At 37.0% G+C, this 13830-nt stretch overlaps 1 protein-coding gene across 2 annotated transcripts in view; it reads left to right on the forward strand.

The window, feature by feature from the left end:
* The window catches only part of stk24 (serine/threonine kinase 24), a 56184-nt gene that overhangs the window by 15087 nt on the left and 27267 nt on the right, over window positions 1-13830 (forward strand). For both annotated transcript variants that reach the window (XM_008106935.3, XM_008106933.3), the window contains exon 2: window positions 4046-4276. In XM_008106935.3, the coding sequence (XP_008105142.1) occupies window positions 4046-4276 (231 nt within the window). The remainder of the gene's footprint in view (window positions 1-4045; window positions 4277-13830) is intronic.

Genomic DNA, 13830 nt, shown 5'->3' on the forward strand with positions numbered 1-13830 from the left:
AATAAATGTACAGTGTTCCCTCACTTATCGCTGGGGTTAGGTTCCAGGACCACCTGCAATAAGTGAAAATCCGCAAAGTAGGGACACTATATTTATTTTTATACATTATTTTAGTAGTTATACACTATTTTAAGTCTTTATCAACCAATCGTGTGTTAACAAATTGCCTCTTACTCCTCCCATTGCCACTTGGGCTCCTTTTCTCTCCCTTCGGCTTCTCCTTCCTCCCTTTCTTATGCTTTAAATTGTAATTTTTTATGATTTATAATAGTCATTTAGAGTTTATTGAAAAACTGCAAAACAGCAAATCCGCAAAAAGTGAACCGCGAAGTAGTGAGGGAACACTGTAATCACTTCTCCGTTTTTTAAAAAAATTGGATGAATTGTCCCCCAATTTTCAAAAACAGTAGAGAACTTCCAAAAACTTCCGAATATGTTGTACATTTTTAGCTATTTGCATGGTATTGCTGAAGTAAAAGCAGAAAATTGTCCAACAAGCACTGAAGTTGTCCATTCCTGTGTATATTTTAAAAAAGAAATTGTGGACAAAGTATTATTGAACACCCCAGTTGCTGAAGGAGATGTTAGTCACTTACGAAATTTCAATTGTCTCCTTCACCCTTTATGTTCCAGTTCCTGTGCAGCTTATTAGCTTGCCTATGGCGAGATGGCAGCAAAACATTTGGGGACTGGGAAATAGCTTACATTTTATGAAAGTGGGGTGGGCATAGTGTGCCCTCATCTAACTAACTTGAGGCTATTTCTGATACTCTCTAAACAGACTCTCCTCTTCTGGTTAAAAAGGAAACATTATTGCCTCTGCTATAAACATTCATTAACAGCTGTTTTCTTTCAAGTATGTTTTATATAGAAAACACGCACACACACACACACACATACATATATACACATACATACACGGCAGTTGTTCCAAAGCAGAAGTCTTATTAATCTTTATGTGGTATTGTGGGCAATCGATATGGTCCCTGGAAAATCTCTGGGGCAGAAAATTGTTCTCCAAACTTGCTATAGTTGCTCATTCAAATATTAGAGACTGAATGTTGTTAAACGATATTTTTTAAAAAAGATATTCAAATAACAGAAGAATTTGTACTGGAGGCTAAACTTGTCTGTGACTAACACCCACACAGTCTTGCCCAGCGAATCTTGTTAAATGATGCCAACCATTTTTATGGTTCTCTTAATACAGCAGCAAAGCATAAATCTGTATGGCATTGCAGCGAATGTGGCTGTGTGTGCATTTGTATTTGCAGTAAGAAGTTCTCACATCATGCACATTATACTGCACATGCTATACTAATGTAATAGTTCTACACCCTCATTCCATGTATATATATATGTGTGCTTTGACATCATGCACACATACATATGGGAAGTAGAAATAACTTGGTTACAACTTTCTGATTTTCTGGCTCCTTCCATGTTGGTATTGGTTCAGGTCAAATTCATAAGATTCTGCCCAGCTGGCAGTTGTAGATCTCTGCCTTTGTGATGCTTGTGTGTGCTTCCTTCATGGTTCGCTTCTGCATTCCTACAGATACAAGAATTACCATTAGAGTCCTCCATCATCCTCAGCCCTTATCTAATGGTCATATCTTTGACTGCTGCTCATGGTCCTTCACTACATGGACTGAAGTAAGAGTTGCAGTCTTAACAACCCCTGGAGGACTGCATGTTCCCCATGCCTACTGAAGGGAAGGAAATTACTTAAAGGGCATTGAATTGATAGAACATATTGTAAGTGTAATGGGGAATGGGCATCCCTTTTGCCATGAAGCCTGGGGCTAATCAGAGTTGGAGTAAAGCGCTATTTGGAGAGCCATTGTTTCTCCATCTTATCCTATAGAATATTTGATCATTACTCATGGGCTACTGAATGGCATTCCAATTTCTGTGTTATGCATGCTGTGTAATGTAGAATTTCCACTGTTAAAGTGTATTTTGTTTTTTATAACCTTGGTTGCTTTTAAAAATAAAATTTAAATGATAGATGTCATGGTTGTGAGACAAAGCTTAAAAGTGGGTCAGTAGTACATGTTGAAAGCGCAATCATTCGAGAAACTGGGGATTTAAAATTGCAGTGACTAAGGGAGAGAAGGCTGTTCTGCTTGAATCACACTATTTTATTCCCATCACCCACTGGCTTCTTCTTGCTTCATTAGACATTTTCCTTGTTTGTATTTTATCTTAGTATGCAATCCTTCAAGTGTGCTAGTTACATAATTTAAGTAATTGCATTTGGATTTATCCAGTTATGTGTTGCACATAACTTTGGCTTTTACAGTGCATGGAATTTGGGTTCCCTAAACTTGGGTTCCTTTAGACTGTGATCTCAGGGAGATCATCACCTTGCCTCCCACATTCTCCTCTCCCATCAGACCCCCCCCCCCACACACACACACAATTATCCTCAGACACACCCTTAAATCCAAACATTGAGCAGAGATAAGAGAGAATGTCTCCTTGTCCCCCAATCTTAGCATGTTTATGTCCCTCCAATTTTAAAAGGCTCTGTTATTGATACTGAAGTCTTTTAAATCAGTTTAATTGTAGTAAATACGGAAAAAATATTTCCAGAGATCTTATGTGTGGAGCGGGAGGGAGTATGGGGCTTGAGCAGTAACTTTGGAGAGTGACATGCTAGCAGTGGGGTCCCAAGTTGCTTGTCTATAGCCAAACTGTAGGCCTGTTTTCTAAAGTCCCACGTTAGATTCAGGGTTTCTGGCACTTCAGTCATTCAGTGCAGGGCCTCTAGCTTTTTCCATTCACAACCCCTTTTCACTTGATACTTTTTTTATCTAACTCTGGGTATAAAATAGGTATACAAATTAAATATGTACTAACAGTAAACCATAGAGAATGTTATTTTAAACAATTCTTCGATATGCATATAAATTTAGCCTTAATTAAAGACTTTGTTTGCAGTTTCAAGAGGCAGAATATACTCTATTGGCTCTCCATTTTTCTCCTGAATTAGAGACCCACAATGGAGTGATTTGGAGGTCAATGCCACAAACCTAAAAGATTTCAAGTTGCAGAGTGGGCCATGTGCTTGAAATGAATTCATACTCACCTCCCTATTGTTTTTGTTGTGGTCTGTTCGCAAACATACATGCAATCCCTCTCCTTTCTTCCTTCCAAAATAGGTTGCATTAGGTTGAGTCCCCTTCGGGGTGAGAAGAGCGTGATATAAATGTAGTACATAAATAAATAAACCTTTCCCTCCCTGCACAAGTTGTAGGTAAATTCTTAAATTTTAAATGGCAGATAACTGACATTTTTATTTCAGTTGAATATAGTTTATGAGCTTAATTTAGATTTTTTTAGAATCAAAATTAGAAGGGAAGTGTTTCTGAAAAGGAAAAGATAGCCATCAAACAAAATCAGCATTTGCAAAGCTTGTTGAAGAAGGCAAGTTAATTTTCCTTTTTTTATAAAGTACAGCTGAAACATTTGCTCCATGTTGTTGCTGGTTCTTGTAAATGTTAGGATAGCCACTATAATGGTAAGATACATAAATTGTTCAAGACACCAACATTTAGTTACGGGGACCCCATATGGAGCTATGACACACAGTTTAAGAAGCTTTTATTTAGTGAATTTTCAGCTCACTGTATATCATGGATGCTATGTTGGCATTATGCCTTCAACTTGTTTCTAATTAATGGTGATCCTGTTTTAAAGTTTTTTCTTGGCAAGATTTGTTCAGAGCGGAGTTATGATTGGATATCCATGGCCGAATGTGGATTTGAATTCTGGTCTCCTGAGAGTCCTGATCCAACACCCAAACTACTAAACCATCCAGGGTTTCATTAATACTATGTCATAGTTTTTTTTATTCATGAAAAGGCTAGCATTGTCAATTTCCTGTGGGAGTAATTGAATATAGATTGATATTTTCCCCAATCCTTGTAATATTGAGGGTCACTTTTTTGAAGTGCCAGTCTGCAGTATTTGGAGTATCAAACTGAGCTGCAGAATAACTTACTATATTATATCAACATTATCATTTTCTTTTTGCCAGAATCTGAAAGCAGATCCGGAAGAACTGTTTACGAAACTAGAGAAGATTGGCAAAGGTTCATTTGGTGAAGTTTTCAAAGGAATTGACAATCGAACTCAAAAAGTAGTTGCAATAAAAATAATTGATCTTGAAGAAGCTGAAGATGAAATAGAAGACATTCAACAAGAAATCACCGTCCTGAGTCAATGCGATAGTCCATATGTTACCAAATATTATGGATCCTATCTAAAGGTAAAAAAACCCTTAAATTAAACTTGAAAGAACTTACATAAAATATATTGTTTTATTAATTGGTGAAATTACTAAATGGAAAAATCTGCTTTGAATTCTGTACTTTAAAAATGAGGTATATGTTGCGAACAAAGATAGGAAGCTTAGAACTGAGAAATAGTCAAGTGAAGGTGGGTTATAAGAACAGAGCTTGCTCTCATTTTAACTATTTAATTTATTTTTATTTCTGTTATATTCCAGCTTGACAGACTTACATGATCTCACACAAGCTTTTTGAGATTGATAACTGAAGTTGGAATTTGCATATTTCTGTATTGTATTATACTCTTATTTAACGCTTGCAGTGATGTAACTGTTGCATTGATATTAATTCCATGAGTGTGTCTCAAAACTTTAGCTCATGCTAAAATAAATCAATTAGTCTTAAAATATTGCTAGAGTCATTTCCCCCTCCCACTTTCCTTTTAGATAATTCCCAGTTTTTCAGAAATTAATGTGTGCTCTTTTATGTGCCTGGCAGTATTATTAGTCAAATTAAAAGTTCTTAATACTTGTTTCATGGGTACAAGGTTCCAGCCAGTCTATTATAGTTTGCATATGCAGTAAATGATAAACTCTGATGCTAGCAAAGCACAAAAGAATTAGTTTTGGTGAATAATTTTCATGATACTAACAATGAAGGCATACTAAATTAAGTTCCATTTTTCTACACCAACTGCTTTTAAAAATTCTGTCTGGATTAAAATCAAGGATGATCGCAAATAATAGATAAAGCTTAAAAGCAGAATGGGAAACTCAATAAGAAGGAATATAAAAATACTTTGAAACCTAAAATGTTTAGAAGACACCATTCATTCTTTTTCATCCCATGTGGCTATCGGTCATTTATGTCCCCAGTAGCAAAAGAAGAAATAATAATTGATGCCAGGACATATTTCCCTCACTACAACTTCCAGAATAATTGTGTTCTTGCGTTGAAGTTTGTATTCTGTTTATTTCTCTTGAGTGCAGGTAGGTCACATGCCTATTTACAAATGTATATATATTTTAAAGAGACCAGGAAAAGAAAAAGGATTAGTATTTTCTCTGAAACATTGCCAAATGACCAGGGTTGTTTTTTTGTTTTGTTTTGTTTTGGTTTTTTTTTTGGAAAAGGACACATAGTATGTGAAAGATGCTATCTGGGGCCTTGGGGTCTGTGTGTGTCTGAGTGACTGACTCTCAAGCTATGAAGATGAGGAATGTTTGTTTGGCCTTCACGATGTGTTGGGCTTCAACGCCCAACCAGTATGACCAATGATTTCTGACTTGGAATTACCAAGGGCGGGGTTGTTTGAGTTATAGTCCTAAACTTCTGAAAGACCAGTGTGTTCCTATGTATGTTTTCATACCTCATATCCCAGTCCAGGCAGATCTGCAGCCATGTGAGTGAGAATAAAAGTGGGAAGCCTTGCCTCTGTCTATGTACTATCAGTGTTTGAAAGTTTGCCATGTATGTTTCTGTAATCCGCTCTGAGTCCTCCTAGGGAGATAGAACAGAATATAAATAAAGTATGTATGTATTATTATGAGGTGTGATGGTGATAGAAGGCCAACCCATCATGGCAGGGAGGGTGGGCAGAGTGAGAGGGAGGGACTCTTTAAGGGAAAGAGCCAACAGGAGATGAAGCCATACTAATAAATCAAATGAGAGTAGTAATTGTGAAGCAGAAAAACAAGCACAGAACCATAATATAGGATTTGCGGGTTTCCAGGAAAATTCCTGGACATCAGTTTGAACATCAGCTCCTTCCTGTCTGGAGCTTTGACCTTCTGTTAGTCTGTAGTTTGTTTTGAGTGACAGAGAAGCATTTGGTGAAGAACATGGTCAATTCTTTGTCTGGATTGTGATGGCTTGCATGTGCTATAATCATTATCAGCATCCATCTTGTGGCAGATCCTGCGTTGAGTGGTGATAGGGGCTCCTCAGAGCTTTCTGTTACTTTTCTGTGAATTGGTTCCCAGCTCACTGCTGAAGGCCTGAAGCACAGAAACTAGTAAGGCAGCCACTTCTCTTCATTGTTGTCACACAGCTTTACTCATTTCTAGTTAAGATCTCTTTGAAAATTCCTGGCTGATACAATAAAGTAGCAGCAGTAGTATTAGAAATGTAATAGCACTTCTGACCTGAAGCATACAGCTACCCTGTTCTGCAAAGGTGGACTGGGTCTTTGTCAGTGTTGAGTGTTTAATGATGCTGCTTGATTGTTTAGATGGGATGATGTTCTCAAGTTGAAGAAAAACAAATTGTGCTTGAATTTCATCAGTTCAGTCTTATGGCATAGCAACAAATCAGTATGTTGTATGCCTTCTAGCATAGCAACAAATTATTACTATTGCTTGATTTTCATCTTGCAGTTGTAGCAAGTTACATGCTGCACAGTCAGTCTTAAAAGGTTTTAGAATTTATATTAAGCAAGAATGAGGAAAGGCATTGGACTGCAACTCTGGACATCAGGGTTCAGTTCCCCACTTGGCCATGGAAACCTGCTGGGTGCCCTTGGGTAAGTCTCATACTCTCAGCCCCCAAAAACTCAGGGATAGGTGTCTAGGATGGCAACAGTAAAAGAAAAGCTAGGGATTCGTACAGAAAGAGTAGAAATAGGATAGGATGAAGCACCATATTGTGCTCTCCTGTGGGCAGTTTCACATTTTGTCAGTGTTCAGTTAAGTGGAAACCAGTGCTCCTTTGGCAAGAGCACCATTGTTTGGAATCAGCTACCTGCCTACATCTCAGGCCTTCATGAAGCTTCTCCTGAAACTGGTTGTTCATCATTCTTGAGGCCTTATGATATGTGCAAACTTGGTGAACTTTCCTATTCATGAATTCTTATGGGGCCTTTAAAGACTATGCAGCCTACTCAAGGCAGTTTACACAATAAAGCCATCCTATCATGTTGGTATGCAGTACCAGAAAAACAGGATCACAATCCTGTCAGGCATGTCTGCAAACCATTACTTTATTGAGGCGATATGTAACTTTGAATCTTCTGTTGCTGGAGTATATTCACGGCATAAGAGCATTCAGGTTTTTATGATGTAAAAGTCATGGTTTGAAGAATGAAAAAAAAAATAGCAGGAGGGAAATAAAGAAATAGGCCAGTGAAATAGAACTTGTGCTTTGAGACCACATTACTCAACAATATTTGTATCAAAGTATTGTAGATCAATCTGTGAGTTGCAGATCCGTGTCAGTCTAACAACTGCAACTCTAGTGCAAACTATTAGTTGCATCCAGGGCAGTAGCTTTATATTTTGTTACATAATATTAATTATAAAATTAATACAGTAGAGTCTCACTTATCCAAGCTTCGCTTATCCAAAATTCTGGATTATTCAAGCCATTTTTGTAGTCAATGTTTCCAATATATCGTGATATTTTGGTGCTAAATTCATAAATACAGTAATTACAACATAACATTACTGCGTATTGAACTACTTTTTCTGTCAAATTTGTTGTCTAACATGATGTTTTGGTGGTTAATTTGTAAAATCATAACCTAATTTGATGTTTAATAGGCTTTTCCTTAATCCCTCCTTATTATCCAAGATATTCGCTTATCCAAGCTTCTGCCGGCCCGTTTAGCTTGGATAAGTGAGACGCTGTATATATTATATTATATACTGTATATATTATAGTATGCTTTGTAAGTCTAGTGACATTTTCAAGGACATTTTATTTGTAAATAATCTATTACTGTATATAACGTATCAGTGTATCACTTTTAAAATATGTATGTATGTATTTATTACATTTATATCCCGCCCTTCTCACCCCGAAGGGACTCACAGTGGCTTACAAACTTTATGTACATACAATATATTAAATTATTAGCATAGTGCAATATTAGCATTATATATTACTATATTGTACTATACAGTAGGGTCTCACTTATCCAACACTCGCTTATCCAACGTTCTGGATTATCCAACACACTTTGGTAGTCAATGTTTTCAATATATCGTGATATTTTGGTGCTAAATTCGTAAATACAGTAATTACTACATAGCATTACTGCGTATTGAACTACTTTTCCTGTCAAATTTGTTGTATAACATGATGTTTTGGTGCTTAATTTGTAAAATCATAACTCAATTTGATGTTTAATAGGCTTTTCCTTAATCTCTCTTTATTATCCAATATATTTGCTTATCCAACGTTCTGCCGGCCCCTTTACGTTGGATAAGCGAGACTCTACTGTACCACTATACTGTAATATTATTAGTAATATTACATGTAATATATAATATATAGTTAATATTATTATGTTGTATTATTAGTAATATTATATTGTATTACATTATAATATTATCAATAATATATGTATATACAATATATTATATTATTAGCATAGCACAATATTAGTGGCCCCAGAGCAGAAGTTGAAATAGAATAGAATTCCTCTCAATACCTAACTGTAGCTCTATCTCTACTGCTTACTCAGGCCTCAGTCCTGTTGCTAATCTTCACTAGAATAGACCCATTAAATCAATGTGATTTATGCAGCTATTGATTTATCATTCAATTGTTGATTCAATTAAACCTGTTCCAGATGAGTGTACAAAGAGTATTAAAGCACCAAGCTTTCTATTATTTATTTATTTACCTTTCTCCACCTCTAAGGGGACTCAAGGTGGCTTACATGTGGCAATTATTCAATTTCTTTATCTCTTCCATGATTATCCTTTTATATAGATAGATAGATAGATAGATAGATACTTAGATTCTATTTTTTTGATGTATAAACTAATAATTTTCCAATTTTTTTAAAAAAAAACTTTTTACTTCCCATTTCTTTCTTTTTTGTGCACTTGATTAATTTGACAATTTTCGTGAATTCCTATGCTTTGAATAGTCTGCTTTTAAAAATAGTAGTTCCTGGTTATTTCCCCCTTAATTGATGTTCATATTTTGGCAGTTGAAAGCAAATTCCTTTTTAACTCCAAAGTTTACTTATTGTTTCTTCTTCTCCTTGTTCCTATCGTATAAGACTTTGCATAATGGTATCCAATAAGACTATGTAGCAAAATTTGAAAAAAATCTGTTCCTGGTTTGAAAGTGTTATTTCTATTTAATTGTGCAGTACCTACTTTGAAACTAGTTATATACTCCAGAAAATTTGTTTTTGTGGCTGCCACATACAGGTTGAATTGGTTGAGACTTGATGAGATATTCATGGAAAGAACTAGCAAAATGTGCTGCAAGATATCCCGCAAAACAAGGCTTTTGCAGTTCAATTAGGAAATGACATTTATAACCCAGGAACAAAAATCGTGTTTCATAGTGGAATTTAACATATGCTTAATTGTGTGTGCCATTCCCCCGGTGCACAAATTTAGGACAAGTTTATCAGTTACAATTAGCCCTCAACCTGTGTGGATTTCTCACCTGCGGTTTTGCTTATTTGTGAGTTTGAAATGATGCCACCTCCAGAAGTTGAGGCATTCACATGGCAGCCCAAGAAGTGAGCAAGGGCTTCCTTGCTCTCCTCCCATTCCCAGGAGATGTTTTGCTTTCACATAGGCAAAACAGAGACTTATGGCATGAGCAAAGAAAGGGGAATACTGGGGGGAACAGGAACATGTGGCACACAGGAAGAATAGGAGGAGCCTGATCTGCCGGCTAAGTGATGGTATGGGCAAGGCTGGTTCAACCTTTTTGTCCCGCTTGCCGGGAGTCTGTTCTGCTCAGTATCTCCCTTCCTTTCCTGGGTGAAAAAGAGATTTCCAGCATACAGTTAAGAAGAGGGCCCATGTTGCCGCACTTACCCTGTGAATCTAGCTCCTTTTCCTGTGTCCTATGAATCTGTTTTTCCTAGGCAAAAAAATGAAGAGGAGGAGGAGGAGGAGTGCTATGGGGAACAAGAATGTGTGGCACACAACAAGAAAGGGAGGGAACGGATCTGCCAATGTCCGTTTTTTCTCCTCATTTGCCATGTGTTTCTGGATGCCTTAGTATCTTCCTTCCTTTGTCAGGGTGAAAGAGAGACTTGTGCCATACAGGAGGAGAAAAAAACCCAGAAATGCCTGCATGTTGAACTTAGATTTACTCCTGCTTAATTGACTACTCTGTAACTGTCACGTGGCTGAATTTTTTCATCTGTAAGATTCCCCCCCTCCCCTCCAAAAGACCCAAGTCTTTCATGCTTTTCCAAGAACGAAAAAGCAATTTCTGAGTTGCACTAAGACTCTGGAGACCCATGGAGGCCATGGAAACCCATTTGGTGACCTTGGTCAAGTCACACACACTCTCATTCTCAGTTGAAGTAAAAGGCAGACCCTTTCTGAACATATCTTGCCAATAAAACTCATATTAGCTTTGCTTTACCGTCTCCATATACACACACACACACACACACACACACACACACACACATACACACACACACACACACACACACATACATACATACATTATAACAATATAGAAACTAAAATAGTTAGGTTAGTGGTGCACATACTCCACTAGGTGGCTCTGTGTTGTCAGTATATTTGTGTAGCAACATTTTGAACTCTATTATATACACTGTTTTCTCTTAAAAACAAACTCAATTTATGCGTAGATGGCGAGAAACAAACAGTACTATGCATTTTACCTTATCAGTACAATTTAGCTTGATTATATATTCTGAAATGTAACTGGCAAGTTTTTAAAGTAGTAATTAAACAGTGCTATAAAATCTCATTTGATATAAAGTCCTATATAAAACCTTATCAAGAGGTTTACAGAGTAAGTAGGAGGGATAATTCAATTTTAGTAGCAGAAAAAGAAACCACAGGAATGGAGATTTGCAAGGGAAAGGGCTGTAGGAAGATAGTGTTTTCTTTAGGATGTACAAAGAGGAACAGGAGGAAAACGTGTGAATGAATTATTGTGCTGCTTAGCTATATAGATACGTTTCCATTGAATCTATTTTGCTCTTGAAATAGCCCCTTGCTATATGTTTTTTTTTCAGTCAAGTGTACTTTTTATTCAGGAAAATTCCTTTAACATCCATGCCTTCTCAATACTAGCAAAGTAGCTTACATGAGCCACAATGTAAAGCTTCCAATAAGCTTTTCTTCAACAAAAATACCTTATTCCCATTTCACACACTAGTGGCTGGGACTTTTGAATTTTTACAAGGAATGACAGGTCATCATGCAGTTGCAGAGATCCCCCTTCCTCTGCCAGGTGATAATTATTTTTACAGGGAAAACAGTATCAGGGTTTCAGTAGGGCTGAAACAGTGAACCATGTTCCCAAGCTTCTCCTGCGTTGATAGCAAGACTTCCCCTCTTGATCCTCTCCACCATGGTGTGAACTTTCCTTGCCTCCCCTCCAGCCCAGCCTCTTGGATTAAGTGTGAATGGTTCCCTGCAGAATGAGTTTATTTTCACCAGTGCTTCCTGTGAAAGTCGCATGTTGTTCTGGTTCATTCCTTGGATAAAGCTCTGTAGCTGGAATATCCCATCTACCTGGATGAAGTCTAGGGACTACATAGCACTCCAGAGAGGAATCTTCTATCAAATCTGTTCCCTATCCATTCCTTCCTTTCCCACTACACTTGGTGCCTCCAAATGAAGCATTTCCTGTGTTGAAGTCTACAGCCTTCTGAAACGTTCTGTACAGTTGAATGAACCTTAAAGGGAACTGTGGAGTTACAAACCTACCTCACTGCCTTGTTTTCAGTGGTGCCTTTTTCATTTTAAACCATTATGTCAAGGAAATGCCAGACATTGTTACTTATAAAAATGTTTAATATTATTGGGTAGGAGCCAAAGTGGAACCTGCCACATAATTCCAAGCCGCCATCCTGTTTTATATGCTGGCTGGCCTTTGAAGGATGGAGCAGATTTTTCAAACCCTACGTTGCTTGCAAGTTGCTTCTCTTCTCACACTGGTACTCCTTCAGCACATCTTGCTCACAAAGAGCCTAAAAAGAAGTTAGGAACGGATCTGCAAGATGGCTTTTTTCTTTCATGCCTCCCCAGGTCCTACAGTCTGCAGTGCTTCCTCATTTTATGGACATATCATCACCTTTTGGAACATTTTAGCTAAATACCAGTCACCTGGGGTAAAAAGAGGAAAAGCCAGAATAAGGCCCAAGCTTAGAATACTGGAATGGAGTATACAAGAGCAAGTGTGAAGATTACTGGAGCACCGGGGCCTTGTTCCTAGCTTCTTTCTTTGGCCAAATTATTTTTATTGGTTCCTTAGAAATCTCAAATTGACCTTGGCCTTCAGTTGTGCTGACTCCTTCTGCCCAGTAGTAACCCCTGCAGTGAAATGGAAACATTTGGGGAGAGCTCTCAATGGTTTATGTTTGGTAGTTGTTGAAAAGAAATAATTTCTTAAAATAATATTAGAATATTCTTCCCAGTGTAGACCTAGGATCTCTTTTCCTTCACCTCTGTCAAGAACTCAAACATTTGAGGGTGTCTTTTACTGAGTTTTCAGTCTTTAGACTACTTTTTCACAATTGTCCCTGGTTAGTCTTATCCTTTCATTCTTGTTGTTTGATAACAATTACTTGAAACTGGGAGAAACTGAAAATGTTGGGAAGATGATGTATGTTCCACCCAGAGAGGAAAAGAAACTGCATCAAGATAATACCATTTGTGAAGAGAAATGAATTCTGGGACCCATATAAGAAAATCAATGTTAGTGTGAGAACTAGAAGTATAAAAAATAAGAGGCATGGATAAAAAGCCTTCTATTGATAGCAGATTCTGTACTTTTTAGAAATAAAGCAGCAACTCAACAACCTTATTATATTTTGGAGGTTCTTGGTTTGAATGTACTGCCTCAGAAACCAAAATTCGACTGACGGTTTCTAGGTAGAGGTCCCTGTACTGGTAACAATTTTTAAAAAGGTTATATCATTTAACGTCTACAAAATGTGAATACACATTTGTAAAAGATAATTCCATAGCATAATGTATGTTTAGATTTTCCTCTGAAATACAGTAGAGTCTCACTTATCCAACATAAACGGGGCGGCAGAATGTTGGATTAGCGAATATGTTGGATAATAAGGAGGCATTAAGGAAAAGCCTATTAGACATCAAGTTAGGTTATGATTTTACAAATTAAGCACCAAAACATCATGTTAGACAACAAATTTGGCAGAAAAAGTAGTTCAATACGCAGTAATGCTATGTAGTAATTACTGTATTTATGAATTTAGCATCAAAATATCACGATATATTGAAAACATTGACTACAAAAATGTGTTGGATAATCCAGAACGTTGGATAAGCGAGTGTTGGATAAGTGAGACTCTACTGTAGATATAAAAACAATTATAAAAATGACTCTTACAACTTTTCTAATAGTCTGGAGTGTGTGTAACAACATACGGATATCATTTATTTCGTCATTGGTTTCAAACTTCAGCTAGCCATCATTTATGCATATCCAGTTAGACATTGTTTTCATTTTGTGTTCCGGGTATTTGTATTATATTTTACACCTTTGAGTTAAAATCACTCTTTGAGTGAAATTACTTTGTGTTTCCAGAGTGTATTCTGCA

This window comes from Anolis carolinensis, chromosome 3, assembly GCF_035594765.1.
Source record: "Anolis carolinensis isolate JA03-04 chromosome 3, rAnoCar3.1.pri, whole genome shotgun sequence".
NCBI classification, from domain to species: Eukaryota; Metazoa; Chordata; class Lepidosauria; order Squamata; family Dactyloidae; genus Anolis; species Anolis carolinensis.